This window comes from Hypanus sabinus, chromosome 19, assembly GCF_030144855.1.
Source record: "Hypanus sabinus isolate sHypSab1 chromosome 19, sHypSab1.hap1, whole genome shotgun sequence".
In the NCBI taxonomy this organism is placed as follows: domain Eukaryota; kingdom Metazoa; phylum Chordata; class Chondrichthyes; order Myliobatiformes; family Dasyatidae; genus Hypanus; species Hypanus sabinus.
This window is the reverse complement of record NC_082724.1, coordinates 9,406,525-9,428,457: the sequence shown is the minus strand read 5'-3', so window position 1 is coordinate 9,428,457 and position 21,933 is coordinate 9,406,525. Positions and strand designations below refer to the sequence as shown.

Sequence of the window (21,933 nt, the reverse complement as noted above, 5' to 3'; positions counted from 1 at the left end):
CACCATTCTGTGTTTAAAAAAAAACAAAAAACAACTTAACCCTGATATCTCCTCTGTACCTACTTCCAAGCACCTTAGATCTGTGCCCTCTTGTGCTAGCCATTTCAGCCCTGAGACTCTAACTATCCACACAATCAATGCCTCTTATCATCTTATATACCTCTATCAGGTCACCTCTGATTCTCCATCAGTTCAAGGAAAAGTGGCCAAGTTCACTCAACCTATTCTCATAAGGCATGCTCCCCAATCCAGGCAACATCCTTGTAAATCTCCTCTGCACCCTTTCTATTGTTTCCACATCCTTCCTATAGTGAGGTAACCAGAACTGAGCACAGTACTCCAAGTGGGGTCTGACCAAGATCTTTATATAGCTGCAACATTACATCTCGGCTCCTAAACTCAATCCCACAATTGATGAAGACCAATGCATCATATGCATTCTTAGCAACACAGTCAACCTGCGCAGCAGCTTTGAGTGTCCTGTTGTCTTGAACCCCAAGATCCCTCTAATCCTCCACGCTGGCAAGAGTCTTACCATTAATACTATATTCTGCCATCAGATTTGACCTATTAAAATGAACCACCTCACACTTTTCTGGGTTGAACTCCATCTGCCACTTCTCAGCTCAGTCTTGCATCCTATCAATGCCCCACTGTAACCTCTGACAGCCCTCTACACTATCCACAACACCCCCAACCTTTGTGTCATCAGCAAACTTACTAACCCATCCGTCCACTTCCTCATCCAGGTCATTTATAAATTTATAAATATGATCTTGAGAGTGTACGCTCCTTTTTTGTTGTTTGTATTTCCATTGGAATATATACTTGATATTACTTCTCTTCTGATTTGTATTTGTCTTTATATATTTTTAAATCAATAAAAAAAGATTAACAATAAGAATATGACCAGCCTACAACCACTCTTTGCCTTCTGTGGGCAAGCCAGTTCCGGATCCACAAAGCAATGTCCCCTTGGATCCCATACCTCCTTAGTTTCTCAATAAGCCTTGCATGGGGTACCTTATCAAATGCCTTGCTGAAATCCATATACACTGCATCTACTGCTCTACCTTCATCAATGTGTTTAGTCATATCCTCAAAAAATTCAATCAGGCTCGTAAGGCACGACCTGCCTTTGACAAAGCCATGCTGACTGTTACTAATCATATTATGCCTCTCCAAATGTTCATAGGTCCTGCCTGTCAGGATCTTCTCCATCAACTTACCAACCATGGAAGTAGGACTCACTGGTCTGTAATTTCCTGGACTATCTCTAATGCTTTTCTTGAATAATGGAACAACATCAGCAACCTTCCAATCCTTCGGAAATTCTCTTGTCCCCATTGATGATGCAAAGATCATTGCCAGAGGCTCAGCAATCTCCTCCCTCGCTTTCCACAGTAGCCTGGGTACCTCTCATCCAGTCCAGGTGACATTCTCAAGCTTTTTAAACCACTGCAAGACATCCTTACAATTGCCGAGATCCTTTTCAGTAGTGAATACTGAAGCAAAGTACTCATTAGGTACCTCTGCTATCTCCTCCGGTTCCATACATGCTTTTCCACTGTCACATTTGATTGGTCCTATTCTCTCAGTCTTATCCTCTTGCTCTTCTTATACTTGTAAAATGCCTTGGGGTTTTCCTTAATCCTGTCCATCAAGGCCTTCTCATGGCCCCTTCTGGCTCTCCTAATTTCTTTCTTAAGCTTATTTCCTGCTAGCCTTATAATCTTCTAGACGTCTATCATTGCCTAGTTTTTTGAACCTTTCGTAAGTTCTTCTTCTTGACTAGATTTACAACAGCTTATGTACACCACGGTTCCTGTACCCTACCATTCTTTCCCCATCTCATTGGAACGTACCTATGCAGAACTCCAAGCAAATATCCCATGAACATTTGCCACATTTCTGCTGTACATTTCTCTGAGAATGTCTGTTCCCAATTTATGCTTCCAAGTTCTTGCCTGATTGCCTCATATTTCCTGTTACTCCAACTAAACATTTCCCTAACTTGTAAACATAGAAAATAGGTGCAGGAGTAGGCCATTCGGCCCTTCGAGCCTGCACTGGCATTCAGTATGATCATGGCTGATCATCCAACTCGTAACCCTGTATCTGCTTTCTCTCCATACCCCATGATCCCTTTAGCCACAAGGGCCATATCTAACTTCTTCTTAAATATAGCCAATGAACCGGCCTCAACTGTTTCCTGTGGCAGAGAATTCCACAGATTCACCACTCTCTGTGTGAAGAGGTTTTTCCTCATCTTGGTCCTAAAAGGCTTCTCCTTTATCCTTAAACTGTGACCCCTCGTTCTGGACTTCCCCAACATCAGAAACAATCTTCCTGCATCTAGCCTGTCCAATCCCTTTAGAATTTTATACGTTTCAATAAGATCTCCCCGCTATCTTCTAAAGTCCGGTGAGTATAAGCCTAGTTGATCCAGTCTTTCTTCATATGAAAGTCCTGCCATCCCAGGAATCAATCTGGTGAACCTTCTTTGTACTCCCTCTATGGCAAGAATGTCTTTCCTCAGATTAGGGGACCAAAACTGCACACAATACTCTAGGTGCGGTCTCACCAAGGCCTTGTACAACTGCAGTAGAACCTCCCTGCTCCTGTACTTAAATCCTTTTGCTATGAATGCCAACGTATCATTTGCCTTTTTCACCGCCTGCTGTACCTGCATGCCCACCTTCAATGACTGGTGTACAATGACACCCAGGTCTCGTTGCACCTCCTCTTTTCCTAATCAGCCACCATTCAGATAATAATCTGTTTTCCTGTTCTTGCAACCAAATGGATAACCTCACATGTATCCACATTGAATTGCATCTGCCATGAATTTGCCCACTCACCTAACCTATCCAAGTCACCCTGCATCCTCTTAGCATCCCCCTCACAGCTAACACCGCCGCCCAGCTTCGTGTTATCCGCAAACTTGAAGATGCTGCATTTAATTCCCTCATCTGAATCATTAATATATATTGTAAACAGCACTGAGCCTTGCGGTACCCAACTAGTCACTGCCTGCCATTCTGAAACGGTCCTGCTTACTTCCACTCTTTGCTTCCTGTCTGCCAACCAATTCTCTATCCACATCAATACCATACCCCCAATACCATGTGCCTTAAGTTTGCACACTAATCTCCTGTGTGGGACTTTGTCAAAAGCCTTTTGAAAATCTAAACATACCACATCCACTGGCTCTCCCCTATCCATTCTACTAGTTACATCTTCAAAAAATTCTATAAGTTTCGTCAGACATGATTTTCCTCTCACAAATCCATGCTGACTTTGTCCGATGATTTCACCTCTTTCCAAATGTGCTGTTATCACATCTTTGATAACCGACTCTAGCATTTTCCCCACCACCGATGTCAAAGACTCACCGGTTTATAATTCCCCGGTTTTTCTCTCCTTCCTTTTTTAAAAAGTGGGGTTACATTAGCCACCCTCCAATTCTCAGGAACTAGTCCAGAATCTAAGGAGTTTTGAAAAATTATTACTAATGCATCCACTATTCCTTGGGCTACTTCCTTAAGTACTGTGGGATGCAGACCATCTGGCCCTGGGGATTTATCTGCCTCTAATCCCTTCAATTTACCCAATACCACTTCCCTATTAACATGTATTTCCCTCAGTTCCTCCAACTCACTAGACCCTCGGTCCCTTACTATTTCCGGAAGATTATTTATGTCCTTCTTAGTGAAGACAGAAGCAAAGTAGTTATTCAATTGGTCTGCTATGTCCTTGTTCCTTATGATCAATTCACCTGTTTCTGACTGCAAGGTACCTACATTTGTCTTGACCAATCTTTTTCTTTTCACATATCTATAAAAGATTTTACAGTCAGTTTTTATGTTCCCTGCCAGCTTTCTCTCATAATCTTTTTTCCCTTTCCTAATTAAGCCCTTTGTCCTCCTCTGCTGGTCTCTGAATTTCTCCCAGTCCTCAGGTGTGCCGCTTTTTTTTTGCTAATATATATGTTTCTTCTTTGGACTTGATACTATCCCTAATTTCCCTGGTCAGCCATGTGTGCACTACCTTCCCTGGTTTATTCTTTTGCCAAACTGAGATGAACAATTGTTGTAGTTCATCCATGCGATCTTTAAATGCTTGCCATTGCATATCCACCGTCAACCCTTTAAGTATCATTTGCCAGTCTATCTTAGCTAATTCACGTCTCATACCTTCAAAGTTACCCTTCTTTAAGTTCAGAACCTTTGTTTCTGAATTAACTATGTCACTCTCCATCTTAATGAAGAATTCCACCATATTATGGTCACTCTTACCCAAGGGGCCTCCCACGACAAGAATGCTAACTAATCCTTCCTCATTGCTCAATACCCAATCTAGAATGGCCTGCTTGGTTCCTCGACATGTTGGTTCAGAAAACCATCCCGCATACATTCCAAGAAATCCTCTTCCTCAGCATCCTTACCAATTTGGTTCACCCAATCTATACGTAGATTGAAGTCACCCATTATCACTACTGTTCCTTTATTGCACACATTCCTAATTTCCTGTTTAATGCCATCCCCAACCTCACTACTACTGTTAGGTGGCCTGTACACAACTCCCACCAGCATTTTCTGCCCCTTAGTGTTATGTAGCTCTACCCATATCGATTCCACATACTCCAAATGTCCTTCCTTTCTATTGTGTTAATCTCCTCTCTAACCAGCAATGCTACCCCACCTCCTTTACTTTCCTGTCTATCCCCCCTGAATATTGAATATCCCTGGATGTTGAGCTCCCATCCTTGGTCACCCTGGAGCCATGTCTCTGAGATCCCAACTATATCATATTCATTAATAACTATCTGCACATTCAATTCATCCACCTTGTTACGAATGCTCCTCGCATTGACACACAAAGCCTTCAGGCTTGTTTTTACAACACTCTTAGCCCTTACACAATTATGTTGAAAAGTGGCCCTTTTTGCTTTTTGCCCTGGATTTGCCTGCCTGTCACTTTTACTTTTCACCTTACTACTTTTTGCTTCTACCCTCATTTTACACCCTTCTGTTTCTCTGCACTTGTTCCCATCCCCCTGCCACATTAGTTTAAATCCTCCTGAACAGCAGTAGCAAACGCTTCCCCTAGGGCATTGGTTCCAGTCCAGCCCAGGTGCAGACCATCCTGTTTATACCGGTCCCACTTCCCCCAGAACTGGTTCCAATGTCCCAGAAATTTGAATCCCTCCCCCTTTCACCATTTTTCAAGCCACGTATTCATCCGAAATATCCTCCTATTTCTACTCTGACTAGCACGTGGCACTGGTAGTAATCCAGAGATTATTACCTTTGTGGTCCTACTTTTTAGTTTATCTCTTAACTCCCTAAATTCACCTTGTAGGACCTCATTCTGTTTTTTTACCTATATCATTGGTACCTATGTGGACCACAACCACTGGCTGTTCACCCTCCTATTCCAGAATGTCCTGCAGCCGCTCAGAGACATCCTTGACCCTTGCACCAGGGAGGCAACATACCATCCTGGAGTCTTGTTTGCGGCTGCAGAAATGCCTATCTATTCCCCTTACAATCGAATCCCCTATCACTATATCTCTCCCACTCCTTTTCCTTCCCTCCTGTGCCGCAGAGCCACCCATGGTACAATGAACTCGGCTGCTGCTGCCTTCCCCTGATGAGACATCTCCCCCAACAGTATCCAAAACAGCATATCTGTTTAGGAGGTAGATGACCTCAGGGGACTCCTGCACTACCTGCCTACTGCTACGCTGTCTAGTGGCCACGTCTTCCCTTTCTGCCTGTGTAACCTTTACCTACGGTGTGGCCAACTCACTGAACGTGCTATTCACGACTTTCTAAGCATCGCGGATGCTCCAGTATGAATCCAATTTCAGCTCCAGACGCTCATTGCGGTCTGCCAGAAGCTGCAGCTGGACATACTTCCTGCACGTCTGTTCCTATCCCTCTCCAATGCTGTGGTAAAGGAGATAGAATTGTGATCACTATCTCCAAAATGCTCTCCCACAGAGATCTGACACCTGACCAGGTTCATTTCCCAATACTGGCTCAAGTTCAGCCTCTCCTCATGTAGGCTTATCTACATATTATGTCAAGAAACCTTCTTGAGCACACCTAACTAACTCCACCCCATCTAAATACCTCATTTTAGGGACATGCCAATCAATATTTTGGAAATTAAAATCTCCCACCACAACAACCCTGTTATTATTACACCTTTCCAGAATCTGTCTCCCTATCTGCTCCTCAATGTCCCTGTTTCTATTGGGTGGTCTATAAAAAAAAATACCCAGCAAAGTTATTGACCCCTTCATCTTCCTAATTTCCACCCACAAAGACTCCGGGAACCATCCGTCCATGTCTTCTTCCTTTACTGCAGCTGTGACACTATCTCTGATCAACAGTGCCACGCACCCCCCCCCCCCACCTCTTTGTCTCCCACCCTGTCCTTTCTGAAACATCTAAAGCTTGGCACTCGAAGAAACCATTCCTGCCCCTGAGCCATCGAAGTCTTTGTAATGGCCACAACATCATAGCTCCAAGTACTGATCCATGCTCTAAGCTCATCCGTTGTGTTCAAACAGACACATCTCAAATCTTGGGTCTGAGCGCGTCCTTTTTCTATCACCTGCCTGTCCTCCCTCTCACATTGTCTCCAAGCTTTCTCTATTTGTGAGCCAACCGCCTCTTCCTCCGTCTCTTCAGTTTGGTTCTCACCCCCCAGCAATCCTAGTTTAAAATCTCCCTAGTAGCCTTAGCAAACCTCCCCGCCAAGGTATTAGTCCCCCTGGGATTCAAGTGCAACCCATCCTTTTTGTACGGACATCGTCTATACTTTTCTTCTTTACTAGTTTTACAACAGCCTTTGTACACCATGGTTCCTGTACCCTACCATTCTTTCCCTGTCTCATTGGAACGTACCTGTGCTGTTTTTTCTAATATGCCAAGCTGTTTTCACAACTTACAGAGTCATAGAAAAGTACAGCACAGAAACAGGCCCTTCAACCCATCTAGTCTGGGCCAAGCCATTTAAACTGCCTACTCCAACAACCTGCACCGGGCCCATAGCCCTATATCCCATCCGTGCAGCTATCCAAACTTCTCTTAAATGTTGAAATCAAGCTCTCATGCATCACTTGTGCTGGCAGTTCATACCACACTCTTAAGACCCTCTGAATGAAGAAGTTTCCCCTCAAATTCCCCTTAAACTTTTCACCTATTGTCACCCTTAACCCATGACCGCTAGTTGTAGTCCCACCCAACCTCTGTAGAAAAAGCCTGCTTGCATTTACCCTATCTGTACCCCTCACAATTTTGTATACCTCTATCAAATCTCCCCTCGATCTTCTATGTTCCAAGGAATCAAGTCCTAACCTATTCAATCCTTCCTTGTAACTTAGGTTCTTCAGACCTAGCAATATCCTTATAAGTTTTCTCTGTAGTTACTGCAGTCTTGGGCAGAGCAGTAGCTATACCGAGTCATGATGCATCCAGATAGAACGGTGCATCTGTAGGTTTATGTGGGACAGCAAATACAGTAAATAAATGTAGGGAGTTCAGAGGAATACCAGGAATGGCATTAATGTAAACAACCTATAGAGCAAATAAAATTATAGATTTATCGGTGAAACTGCAGTGTATTGTGTTTTAACCTGTCGACTTTATAATCTTCAAACTTGATGGTAGCTGAAATCAAGCAGCTGAGTATTTGGGATTTCTATTTAAGCACAAGGGTGTGATATCATTGTGGCGGCATCTTTACTGGCAGCTATCCATGTCACTTGGCGCCGCAATGACTTCGGGTATCTACTTACACAATATCCATCTCCTGCTTTTAGAATAGAGGGAATTTTCCAGGCTGAGATTGCATTCAGTGCTGATTGTTAGCTGTTAATCTCCCTTGAATTCATTTCATTATAGCCCTTCTGTACATTAGATAGCAGTTTATAGTATCAGTGAAGAGGAGTTTCTAAATGGTATTTGTTCTGCTAATTAATGTGAAGGCTATGCACCAAAGCCAGCTGTTATTTTAGTGAACTCCTTATCACTTCATGATAATGGAAAAGCATACTGCCTGATTTAGAACATGCAGGCCAGGATGTCCCCAGTACTCTTTGGGCTAAGGAGGAGAAAGCAAGCCAAGTATTTCTTGTTCTGATCATACTCCAGTGCACCTTTTGGAAAGACGTGCATATGACATTAGGTGCAGAAAGGATTGTGCTTAGCTGTGTTTTTGCCTTTTCCTCCAATGCTGAAGAACGTGTTGACACTACATATCTGTATGTGGGACAGCCTCAGAAGGGTGAAGTGGCAGAGCGCTAGAAGCTATGTAGCCATATTTCCACATTAAACATTGCTCTTAATTACAGGGATAGTGAGAGGAAGCCACTGATGTTACAATGTGAACTATAAATACACTGTTCGACCAGCAGATGATTAACAGTTGACATGTTGTCAGTGTTATGTTTGGGTTTCAGTTTGAAGAGCTAAGCCTCAGACAGTTAATGTAGATAACGTATGTTGCATTCCAGTAATTGTGAGGCTAGAAAAAAATGTTCAGTTGACATGGTGAGTCTTGACATACACCCTGCACTTGTTTGTGATTCCTTCCTCAGTCCTTAATGCAGAATGACGTGGATTTACGAGATACACGGCAAAACTGCAAAAGAGCCAACTTGTTGGTGAAGCCTGTGCAAGGCACTGCTCTCTTTTGGTACAACTACCTCTCTAACGGTGAAGGTATTTGCTCCAGTCTGCATTTATACTAATTTAGGTTTGCACTGCTGGAGAGGAAAGTGAAGTGTCCTGAGTGTCCATTAACTGAATTTACCCCCTTTTCTATTTGGCATTTAAAATTGCCCCAAATAATGGGGAGAGGAAACCTATTCCATTGTGTGATTAAAAAAATTGTCATTTGTGCTACCGATGTTTATTCATCGGCAGCCATCATTCAGGATGCTGTCCTGACTTTCCCCAAGTGCATTGCTCTGCTTGCCATGAAAACGAGTCACTTTAAATTCAGTATGTCACTGATCTACTGTGTCCATATGGTTCGATTTAATATCAGAGAATGTATACAGTATACAACCTGAAATTCATACTCTTCACAGACATCCATGAAACATGAAATCCCAAAGAATGAGTGACAGAAACATCAGGACTCCAAAGCTCCTCCCTCCCATGCAGCAAAAGCATCGACCATCTCTGCAATCTTGCAAAAAATAACAAAAGCCCCCTAAAGATACTTTGATCTAGAGTCCATCAAAAACTACGGTCCATAACTTCGGTATCTCCGACAGGCTCTTTTTTTCCCATCAAGGTCGCTCCTGCATCAATGAGAGTGGAAACCAGCAACTTACTATTCTGATGTTACAATGTACTGCATCACTTCTCCAAGCCCCCCCCCCCCCCCCCCGATTGAGAACCAACAGGCTCTGACTCCCCATCAAAAGCGAGGGGGTAAGAGCGAGAAGGATCACCCAAGTATAGGGGCCGCCTTCTGACAGCAGCACACACTGCCTGCTGTACCAGTGTTTCAATATCACATGACACTTCAGTTGGCATGATCAGCGAGGAACCAGGTCGTCTGCAGGGCCGCTCCTGAAAGCACATGTATTCTAGGCCATTCCTGGAGATATATAATCTAAGCCTAAGTACCAAGTAATGTTTCTCATTTCCAAAATTAGCATCAGGACCAAGCCAATCCACTTTCAGTTCTGATCTCTGGTGCTCTCTGTGTGGAGCTTGCATGTTCTCACTTGACAGTGAGAGTTTCCCCTGGAGTCTCCAGTTTTCCCTCACATACCAAAGACAGAGAACATAGAACGTTACAGCACAATACAGGCCCTTTGGCCCGCGATGTTGAGCTAACCTTTTAATCCACTCTGAGGTGAGATCAGTCTAATTGTTTCCTCCCATATAGCCCTGTATTTTTCTCTCACTTAAGAGTTTTTTAAATGCCCCTAATATATCTGATTCTACCACCATCCCTGACAGGGCATTCCTCAAGCCCACCACTCTCAGTTTAAGAAAAAAAACTTGCCTCCAAAGTCGCCCAATACTTTCCTCTGATCACCTTAATATTATGCCCTCTTGTATTAGCCATTTCTGCCCTGGGACTGGTAGATTGTCATTGTAAATCACCCCTGATGTTTAGATCCCACTGCTGCCTCCAGAGTTTGTACATTCTCCATGTGACCACGTGTGTTTCCTCCGGGTGCTCTGGTTTCTTCCCACGGTCCAAAGATGTACCACCTGGTAGATTAATTGGGCATTATAAATTGTCCTGTGACTAGGATAGGATTAAATCTGGGAATTGCTGGGCAGTACCTGTAGAGCTCGAAGGAACAGAAAGCCACATTCCATGCTGTAGCTCAATAAAATAAATAAATAAAATCTGGTTGATGGAAATGTGGGAAGGGCTGATGAGCCTGTTTCTCTTTTCTGTTTCTCTGTTCTTTCCCGGTGTAATTCTCTAACCACCCAGGGGTTGTATGGAAGAGCCGAACTGGTTGGATCTCCCTCTTATTGATTTACTTCACCCATTTTCCTCCTGCCTATTTATAGTTTCTACTAAACTCCAGCTAGTTAGTTAGAATTAGTTTGTAAGCACAAACTTTAATAGCACTCATTACTGCAACCAGTTTCCGTGCTGGTGCTGTCTGGCCTGTACAAAGCAGGTATGAGGTCAGGGTGAGAAACCTGAAAAATGAGTTCTTCATTATTGGAAAGTTGGTAACCTGGGAAGGGTGCAAGGAACATTTGCAAGGCTGTTGCCAGCAGTTAAGACCATAAGATATAGGAGCAGAAGTAGGCCATTCAGCCCTTTGAGTCTGCTCCACCATTCAGTCATGGACTGATCCAATTCTTCCAGTCATCCCCACTCCCCTGCCTTCTCCCCATACCCTTTGATGCTCTGGCTAATCAAGATTCTGTCTGTCTCTGCCTTAAATGCTCGTGGCAACAAATTCCACAGATTTACCACCCTCTGACTAAAGTAATTTCTCTGCATCTGTGTTCTAAATGGACATCCTTCAATCCTGAAGTCATGCCCTCTTGTCCTAGACTCCCCTACCATAGGAAATAAATTTGCCATATCTAATCTGTTCGGGCTTTTTAACATCTGGGGGCTTAGTTATAGAGGGAGGTTGGGCAGGCTAGGAATTTATTCCCTGGAACATAGGAGAATGAATGGTGACTTTCTAGAGGTGCATAAAATCATTTTCACCCAGGGAAAGGGAATCCAAAACTAGAGGGTGTAAGTTTAAAGTGAGAGGATAAAGATTTAAAAAGGACCCATGCAGCCCTTTTTACCCAGAGGGCGGTCCATATATGGAATGAGCTACCAGAGGAAGTGATTAAGGCAAATACGGAAACAACATTTGGAAGATGGTTGGATAGGTACATGGATACAAAAAGTTAGAGAGATGTGGGCCAGACGCGAGGAAATTGGACAAGCTTAGGTGGGCCACTTGATTGTCATAGTTGTGTTGGGTCAAAGTCTTGCTTCCTTGCTGTATTAATTTGTGACTCTACTGTCCTCTGGGTTCCTACAGGCTGGGTAGGAGAACAAGATGAGTACTCACTGCATGGAGGCTGCATTGTCATCCGGGGGACCAAATGGATTGCCAACAACTGGATCAACATCGACCCAGATATTCAGCGGCAACTCCAGTTCCAGCAAGCAATTTCTAGATATGCCAGTGATGAAACTCCTGCGGAATGGGCAGTCGATGCCATTTTCCGGGATCTGCACGTGGAACTGTGAATCTGTTGCAAAACAACGAATGCTGTTGAATGCTTTGCAAAGACAAACTGCCCCATTTATACTCCCTCACCTCAGTCAAGGTTTCAAAGGAAAAGAAAATGCTGGGGTCAATTCCTTTTGTTCAGCAACCTTTCATTTTACCTTCAGCTTTTGACTGCAATCGCTGGCAAGCTACTTGACAGCATGTTCCACCTCAATTGAGTCTGATCGAGCAAGGTGCATGTTTTGAGGTCGGATCAGTGGCTTATGATTTGGGATGGCAAGTCTCGACTTATTTTGTATCCTCAGTATTGCTTTCCCTTTGACCTCTCACCTGCCCAGTCATGGGGCAAGAGGAAGGACAGACAACTCCTAGTTCTTTTGCCTGAAGTGGGTGTTCATGAGCGGGCGTGTGTGTGTGTACTCGCACCCAAAATATTAATATGTTTCTATTCCACACACTTTGTATCAAAGCATTTTAAAATATTTATTTCAGATTTCCAGTCTTTTTCAACACTTCTTAAATGATCTTCCTCCTTTTGCCAAGTAGTGTACCTAGGTAATTGTAGAGCTCTAACAATTAAGGTCCCAGCTTTAATGCCTGGTCTGTATAATGTTGTTATACACTGATCTTGTTAGAGTGGTTATGTGGTAACTACCAATTGGCCTTGGAATGACCACATTACAATAAGGGAAATCTGTTAAGTTTTCTATACATATATGGAAAATCTTGAAGGAGGGTTACACTTGTGTAGATTAGGCAAGGATTGAGCAGCAAGGCCTTTGCTTGTCGAATAGCCTGCTGACACATACTTTGCTCAGATAACACGTAGCTATTTAAGTGAGATCTTGAAGTGAGTCTGTGGATTTGCATTCAAAGTGTTCAAGGAAGGAGCGGTCAGTACTGGGGAGGGGAGTTTCTGTGCTTTCTGTTTAATAGCATAGTCTTGCTAGAATATGCTAGCCATCTGTTCATGCCTTATCTTAAAGGTCCAGTGGGCCATTTAAACCACTATTAAGGAGCTGAACATGAGCAGGACCTTCCTGATATCCATAGACATGTGCTTCAGCAAGGGTCACTGGGTAAGGAACAGGACTGGAATCTTGTTAATTTCTCTGCTCTGTACTACTAGGCAGAACATGCTGATGCACTATCGTCTGTGTTCCAACCACAGAGCAATGATCAAAAATGAGACTTTTCCAATCATTCACGATTTGATGCCACATTGGGTCATATTCAATCATCAGCCCAGCCATTGGGGAAGTCAGTACCACTCAAACCTTGCCTGTTTGACCATGGGCCATTAGTTAGAGACCGTTTGAGAGAGGGGAAAGTTTCTGTGGATCTTATTTGGATGAAGAGTCTGTAAAATACTATTTATCTCAAATACATAGTAACTTAATAGTACAAGATACTTTTTAAGAACAGCATGCAAACTTTCTGCAAAAGTGTTCTTATTTTGTATGCTTAGTTGGTGGCAGACAGTGAGGAAGTTTATTCTTTCTACTTATAGAATCTCCCTTTCCCCTCCCCTCCCCCAGACATGTTCACATATACTATAGGGCAATCAGTATGGAAAGGGCTGCTCCTGCTGTTGTACAGAAGCTGCTTGAAATCATTGCTTGGTTTTAAAAATGCTGATTTGGTGGATATATCTACTGTTACTGCTGTGTGTTTGCAAGGTTAAAGCATTGTTGCCCAGTTCAGCTCCTCCATTCCTTACATTGTTCTAGGATTAAGCCATTCTCTCATGCCTTCTTCCCCCAGTCATTTCCAAATGGAATTCTATGGCCCGATACTAATCTGAGTGATCATTGCTCATTTCTTAGTAGTGTTCCACTGCAGAGCGAACCTCAACCGAGTTGGATCCTGATTGTGCTCTCAGCCAATGTCCACTTTCTGAAGGGACCCCTGAACAATAGGAAACTTGCTGCTTCTCTCCCCATTGGAAATGTATAAGCAAGAGACACAACCATACAAAACCAATCCCAGAATTTCCAAAGCAACACACACAAAATGTTGGAGGAATTTAGCAGGTCAGGTAGCATCTATGGAAATGAATAAACAGTTGATGTTTCAGGCCAAAACCCTTCTTCAAGACCAATAAGTATTCAATAAGAATACTTATTGGCCCTGAATTCCTCAATGGTAAATAGTAAGTATTCAATAAAAAGACTTGCTGGTTTTATTGCACAGGTATTCTAACAACCAAAGCACATCAGCAGCAGGTATATTTCCTTAACAGACCTGAAAGTGATGCTGGTTGGTGAAATGATGGGGGTGTGCTTGAACGGAGGCCAAATGTTCTTCCAGTTATTGCCCTAGATGACATCTGTTAACTCTGTACAACCACGTGCTTACCGATTGAAAAATTATCCATTAATCTGAGCGTGTGATCATTACAGCACAGTACAGGCCCTTCAACCTACAATGTTGTGCCGACCTTTTAACCTACTTCGATTAATCAATCCCTCCCCTCTCGCAATATACTCTAGACTGTATAATAGGAAGTTAGAGTTTCTAAATGTGAAGAATCTCCAATTCACAGACTGTAATGCACCAATGGCATCTAAATATGGAACACTTATAGTCAGTAAAACTGTAGATTATTCAAAACATATGTAGGTACTTCCCTTCTTACTAACCCTGCCTAAAGATCTGTTGAAAAAATATTATACCTGCTACTGATGTTGGAGCACCTCCTGTGATACAAAGCCATTTTCAATAAATATTCTAGGATTTTGGGGCTGTTGTTAAAATGTTGAACCTCTTATATATGATTTTTTTGGCTATTTGAAATCCACACTAGATGCCAGCCTTTGTTTGAGCACGTTTCTGCATCCTACATTGGCCCTTGCCCATGATCCATGCATTTTTGACTAATTAGTGATCAAGAGTGGGAAATGCGGCCCTGTTTTCCTCTTTTTGCCCTAGGACAGGTTCATCTACATTGGATGAGGTTGGCCAGGACATTCCAGGTGATCATAACCCAGCACCACAAAGATCTGTTGTTTACTGACTAATTTTCAAGAACACCATAATCACACAGCGTTATTGGCTGCAGAATTGTGCTGTTACAGTCTACAATGAAACTTTATAAGTTTGTACAGAGATGTTAAAGCCCAATTTCAGTCATTTGTAAATAGCCTAAATGTTCAAGGTAACTGAAGGCTATATCAAGTCGGTTCCACTATTCCCTCACGACTGACTTACTATTCCCCCTCAAACCCATTCCGCTCAGTCTTCCTCTCCTGAAGCCGCCCAGCAGAAGCTATATCATTCAACATACTCAGCTCCCTGTGGTTCTTCATGTGTTGTAAATGTGTTCTTATACTGTTGTAAATGGAGATTACAACAGTATAAAATGGATCTGATAGCCAAAGAGAGCCATGATTCACAGGGTATATAGGGACAGGAAAAATTTGAAAGAAAGTTGTTGTTTCTTAGGTGAGCTTATGGTCTTTTCAGCAAAGGAGGGCATCACCACGAAGCTTGATCCTTCATCCCTTAAACTAGTGGCTCCCAATCTGGGGTCCATGCCATAAATAAGGTTGGGTCTCCTGCTTTATACAAATACATGAACACAAGCAATCATAAGTTATGTTACCCCTTTTCCTCTCTTCACTCCTTCACACAAGCCCGGGACATTAAAACTCATCAATTGCCAGTCTGATTATACTCTGCTGAGCCTAGGAATCGGTACATGGGCTTTGCGTTTGCATCTCCTAACATCTAACACAATGGATTTGTCCACTGAGCCCTGGGTGAATTTGTTTGTTGTGTGTTTTGTTTATTTTACAGGGAAAGTGGTACGGTTAGTGTATCTGGTTTACTGCACAATGGTGGTTCTGAGTCAAAGCTGGACATCCCACATAGTAGTCACAGGTGCATTGTGGCGACTGCTGTGACTAGCATGCAACAACTCCATGCATTACTCTTTACATTTGTACAATAGCATGCAAACAAAAGAGCACTTGGCAATTTCAGTCCCATTTCTCATTTCTGCATGGAATCACTGAGCAATGAGGGATGTTACTTGGTCTAATATTCTTGTGTCAATCATAAGACCGGTTGCCGATTGTCTTTATTGTGAGACAGTTTCTTCTCCCCTTTAGGCATTTACAGTTTACTCTGTATGTAAAATTACTGCTGTTTTGTACTGGGGGTGGCACTGTAGTATAGTGGTTAGCGCATTGCTTTACAGTGCTAGTGACCAGGGTTCAATTCTTTCTGCTATCTGTAAGGAGTTTGTACCTTCTTCCCATGATCATGTAAGGTTCCTCACACATTCCAAAGATGTACAGGTTAATAGGTTAATTAGTCACATGGGTGGCATGGGCTTGTTGGTCCAGAAAGGCCTGTTACCATGCTGTACCTATAAATGAAAAATGAAAAAAATTTACTAAGTTCCACCTTTGTTCTGTTTCTTTTGCCAAATACTTTGCATTGACAGCCTCTGTTTGCTCATCCAAAATTCAAGGTTCAAGTAAATTTATTATCAAAGTACGTATATGTCATCATATATAACCCTGGGATTTATTTTCTTGTGGGCAAACAGAGTAAATAAAAAGAAACACAATAGAATGAATGAAAGACTGTACCCAACAGGCCAGACAAACATCCGTTGTGCAAAGGCTTAAAGGGAAATTCCAGGCTGCAGATTGTAGCGAGAGTCATTCAGAAGAGGTACAATATATTTAGAAGTTTTGTAGGCAGCCTGCAACATGGTTCACCGACGCCATCTTGGGGAAAAAATTTAACATGTTAAAACAGTTCATCCCTATTAACACAACTTCTCATCATTCTCAACACCCTAAAAATCTCCTTGACATTATCCGCAGTAAGGAGAACAACCTCTCCAGTCATCAATCTGAACTTTTGCAATTTGTTTAAATCACAGGTTTTCTTGATTGTTATAAATTAAATTAAATTCTATTTAAAAGCAATTGTTATAAAATAAATTAAATTCTATTTAAAAGCAATGTCAAAATTTAATGCCCAGTGATAGATTGTATATTTATTTAGTACATTTTAAGAAAGTCACACCTTATATTTTGAATTGATTTATCATATTTATCTCATTATCTTTGAATATTGTTTTAAAGAAGTCAGTTCTAATATTTATACAGTTCCACCCATTGTTTGAGATGCTGAATTATTTATTAAAGTGTGATAATGTTTTAATCCTTTATATTTAATTTGTATTCTTCAGGAATGTATTTTGTAGCAGGGAATCTTCCCAATGTCTTTATTATTTAATTTGTAGCTCTTGCACTCGATTTCCCCCAAGATTCTCTTGGGTTACTCAGGTAACATGTGTCAGCTTGTTCTGAATAGAGCAACATGTTTCTTGTCTGTACTGCATGTGTATTGTATTCTGTCTGCCTGTCTCTGTGTTGACTTGAGAACTGCTGTGGAATCCTCACCAACAATAATCAAAATAAAAGTTTTAAACTGATATTGCTTGGATTCTGTTCATTTATCTTTCCCAGTTACAGATTTCTAGATTTCCTACTTCTTGACCACCTCACAAACGGATGAAGTTCTCGGCCCAAAATTTCAACTTGTTTGGTTCAAGTTTATTGTCATTCAACCATATACTGTACATGTAAATGGCCAAATGAAAAAATGTGCACAGCACAGTATGTATAACTCACACACAACACATAAAGTAATATTACCACAAATAAATATATTCCAGAAGATTGATGTACAAGGAGATGAGTTATTAACTTCAAACTTTCTGCATAATCACTCAAAGAGTTGAACTGCACGAGCATGTAATGAGAGCTGTATGACTCATCTCTTTTTAACCTTAGGCCAGGAACTTATCAATCATCCTATGCTGTGGACACTTTCTGGAGGTCCAAGACACCGACTTCTACAAAGAAGGATCCGTATGCTCCAAAACCGCTGGACTAAGTGTGTAAATGTAGGAAAAATAAATGTGCTAGGTTTTATAAAATTGACTCTTTCTACCTTAGGCCTCGAACTTACAACACAAGTTAAAAAGTAAATAGTATAATGCTACTGTTGCTTACTAAGTGATGAGACCTGAGTGGTAGCAGGGTATTCAGTAGTCTTACAGCCTGGGAGGAGAAGCTGTGTGGCATCCTGACAGCTTTTGTCTAAATGCTATGGTACCTCGTACTGATGGTAGGGGATCAAAGTGATTGTAGAGTGGATGGGAGGGTTTATTCCTCCCTATTGATGCTGCCTGACCTGCTAAATTCTTCTCAATTCTTTGTTATTCCGTATTTCCAGCATCTACAAAATCTCATCATGTGCAAGTCCCTTCACTGCAGTGAAGTGTTTAATAAGGTGGACCACCGCCATCTTCTCAAGGCAGAAGTAGGAACACCCAACAAATGCTGGCCTTGCTAGTGACACCTATTTCTTGTAAATGAATAAAAATAATTTCAGCACAAACCTGGGGCAGGATTTCCAATCTACACCAAGGCCCACACTCATAGTGAACTTGGTCCATTCAAAGTAAATTAATTATCAAACCTGGAGCAGGATTTGCAAACTACACCGAAGCCTGTATTCTCATTGTGAACTTGGTCCTTTCAAAGTTAAAAGTAAATTTATTATCACAGTACATATATCTCACCATGTACAACACTGAGATTTCTTTTCTTGTGGACATATTCAATAAAGGCATAATAGAATAATAACCATAATAGAATCGACGAAAGACTGCACGAACTTACATATATATAGGTTCTAAAACGTCAGCTGAATGGGAAGAACAAGATCAGAGCCATCAACACATCACATTAACCCTACAGTCATCAGATACCCAGCCACAATAGTGTGCTGGCCAAGGAACGAACTCGAAGCCACTGTCATCAAGATCCAGAAACTACTAACAATCCATAGAGTATTCCATTCAAAGTCCAATGTTGAGTGACTGTATACTCGCTGGAATAAAGAAGGATAGGGACTTGGAAGTGTCAAAGCCACAGTTCTGGAAGAAATGCAAAACATCCATGAGTATGTCAGGAAGATGGCTCCCAAGGACGAACCGCTAGGAGAGTACCTCAGACAGCAGGCAGGGATATAGAAATGGAAGTGGGTGAAGCGGAGCCAGAGGACCAGAGACCATGGTAGGACAAGCCACTGCACAGAATGTACAATTGCCAGATATCAGAGATGGCTGACATAAGAAAGTCCAACCAATGGCTGGAAATGGCAGGACTGAGGGACAGCACAGAGGCACTGTTCATGGCTGCACAAGTACAGACACTGAGCACAAGAACAATAGAAGCAGAGGTCTATCACACCAGACAAGACCCAGGATGCAGACTGCAAGGGATCTGCTGAAACCATTCAGCACATAGTAGCAGGGTGCAAGATGCAGGCAGGGACAGCACACACTGAACAGTACAACAGAGTTGCAGGAATTGTGTACAGGAACACCTGTGCTGAGTGTGGATCGGACACGTCCAAGTCCAAATGGGGAAACACCCGAGATGATAGTGGAGAATGCCAGAGCTAAGATCCTGTGGGACTTTCAAATCCAGACTGATGAGCAGGTACTGGCCAACCAACCAGACACAGTAATACTGGACAAAGAACAGAAGAAAGCAATAGTAATAGATGTGGCAATCCCGGATGCCAGTAACATCAGGAAGAAAGAATATGAGAAGCTGGAGAAATGCCAGGGTTTGGAAGAGCAGATAGAAAGGATGTGGAAGGTTAAAGCCAGAGTAATCCTGGTGGTGATAGGAGCACTTGGAGCTGTGACACCTGGTCTGGGAGAGTGGCTCCAACAAGCTGAGATCTCAGTCCAGAAGAGCATATTACTAGGAACAGCAAGGATATTGTGCCAAACTCTCAAGGCCTCTGGCAGAGGACCAAAATTGAAGGGAAAGTGCAGATACACACCAGCCATAAAGGAAAATATATATAAATAAGTTAACTTTAATAAGTAGTGCAAAAAAGTAGTGAGATCGTGTTCATGGGTTCAATGCTCACTCAGAAATCTGATGACAGAAAGGAAGAAGCTGTCGTTTGAGCATGCAAAAGGCAATAAACTGTGCAAGTACAAAGTCCCTAGGTTGTGAGAACATTTAAGTAATGAGGCAAGTGAAGTTTGGTTCAAGAGCCAATGGTTGAGGGGTAATAACTGTTCCTGAACCTGATGGTGTGGATCCTGAGGCTCCTGTACCTTCTTCCTGATGGCATCAGCGAGAAAAGATCATGAGCTGGGTAGTGGGGGTCCCCGATGATGGATGTTGCTTTTCTGCGAAAACACTTTGTGTGGATGTGCTCATTGGTGGGACGGACTTTACCGGTGATGGACTGGGCCATATCCACTACTTTTTGTAGGGTTTTTCAAAGCCAATGTCACCCCAGTCTACCGCTGGAACAGAATCTGTAGAGATAGAAGACTGGTTGACACTTCGGGTCGAGATGCTTTACCAGGGCTCCAATCTTTGCTCATTATTTTACTATTTCATGAGCTCGATTTTTTGAGACCTCTCAACCCAAAGGCTCATAACAGAAGAATCTGGGCTTTTGTTTAAGTGAACTAGGATGTTGCTCTGTTTTTCTGTCCATGCAGAGAGCACTGAAGACAAAAGTTTAAAAGTTCACCATTTGGGAGCGTGATCTGTTACTAAATGCACTGTTAACAACATGTATAAGAAATTAGAAACTGGATTCAGTCTGTCAATATATGGTGACTTTTGACACCCAACAAGAATGGGAAATCATATCCCCAAAATGATCACTACCCACCAGTAACATCTGCACCTTAGCTTGAATACTGTTGAAGACTGAAGGTTTTAAAGCTGAGATCTATAGATATTTGTTAATTACTGTGTTGTCAGAGAGTACGGCACAGAAACACCCTATCTCATCTCTAACCACTGCAATGCCTTTTGTTGTGTATTTACTATTTTAATAATGTTTGCGTAATCTTGCACATATATTGTTTGATTAGGCATACTTGTTCGTTTAAATAATTCATTAGGGTTACATGTATAAAGTTTTAATTTTTTAAATTTTTTTTATTTAACACGAACAAAAGCAGAAACACTAAACATATGCTAACAAAGCCAGAGAATCACACATAAGCAGCAACTTAAGTTAGATCTTCATTTCGGACTCCTGTGTCATATCCAATACTTTTTGTAGGAGTTTTCATAGCCGATGACACTCCAGTCTACAGCTGGAACAGAATCTGTAGAGATAGAGGGCTGGTTGACATTTCGGGTCGGGACGCTGTACCAGGGCTCCGATCTTTGCTTGTTATTTTACTAGTTCATGCCGAATTAGGTTACTGTGTTGAAGCTACTAAACATAGCAACCTTCTACACTAATCCCATCTGCCCCCTATCCCTTAACCCTTCCTATACAATCATCTGTCTAAACACTTTTTAAACGTGGTGATTGCATCTGCTTGTAGGGATTTTACTTTATCAGAGACATCTACTCCCCCAGCCCCTGCTGTTTTAAAAAGTAGAACGATCCTATACAAGCCCTTAGGTCCAAGATGTCGTGCTGATCTTTTAAACTACTCCAAGATCAATCTAAACCCTCCCACGTAGCCCTCCGTTTCTTTCACTACGTGTTTACCTAATTCTTTTAAATGTCCCTAATAAATCTGCCTCTAACACCATCCCTGGCAGCACCTACCACTCTCCGTATAAAACCCTATCTCTGACATTCCTCCTACATTTTCCTCCAATCACTTTAAAATAGTGCCCTCTCAATTAGCGATTGCCGCATTGGGAAATTGTCTTTAGTTATCCACTTGACTGTAGCGAACAAGCCAAACCAAAACAATTGCCGCTGCCGGCGACCCTGCGGATTCGTTATACTTATATGATGAGTCCTCACTCCTGTAATGATTGCTCCAAAAGTTTATCAGCAATTAACACACATACAGTCTTGAAGTGTTTTCCCCGTTTGCTGTTTTCAATTCCCTTGTTTTCCTGAACCCCTGTGTTTCCCCCGACTCGCTGTGCTGTTGGCCCATTCCCCGTGCTTTCACAAACTCCCTGTGCTCCACACGATTCCCCATGTTTCCCCAGTAACATGCGCTTCACCTGACTCTCTCCGCGGGAAAGAAGAGCCTAGCAACGCTTGTGGCAACGGAGCCACCAATAGCGGCAGGGTTTGTTCGGGCAGAACTCCGTTCAAGCGGCAGTTCCAGTGTCGCGAGCTGTGACTGGTCT

At 42.3% G+C, this 21,933-nt stretch overlaps 1 protein-coding gene across 1 annotated transcript in view; it reads left to right on the top strand.

Annotated features, from left to right (window-relative positions):
* p4htmb (prolyl 4-hydroxylase, transmembrane b) overlaps positions 1 to 17,204 on the top strand; it is a 71,435-nt gene extending 54,231 nt beyond the window's left edge. Inside the window, exons 8-9 of the mRNA XM_059943979.1 lie at positions 8,615 to 8,738; positions 11,555 to 17,204. Coding sequence (XP_059799962.1) covers positions 8,615 to 8,738; positions 11,555 to 11,766 — 336 coding nt within the window. The 3' untranslated portion in view covers positions 11,767 to 17,204. The remainder of the gene's footprint in view (positions 1 to 8,614; positions 8,739 to 11,554) is intronic.
* Positions 17,205 to 21,933: the final 4,729 nt, after the last annotated feature.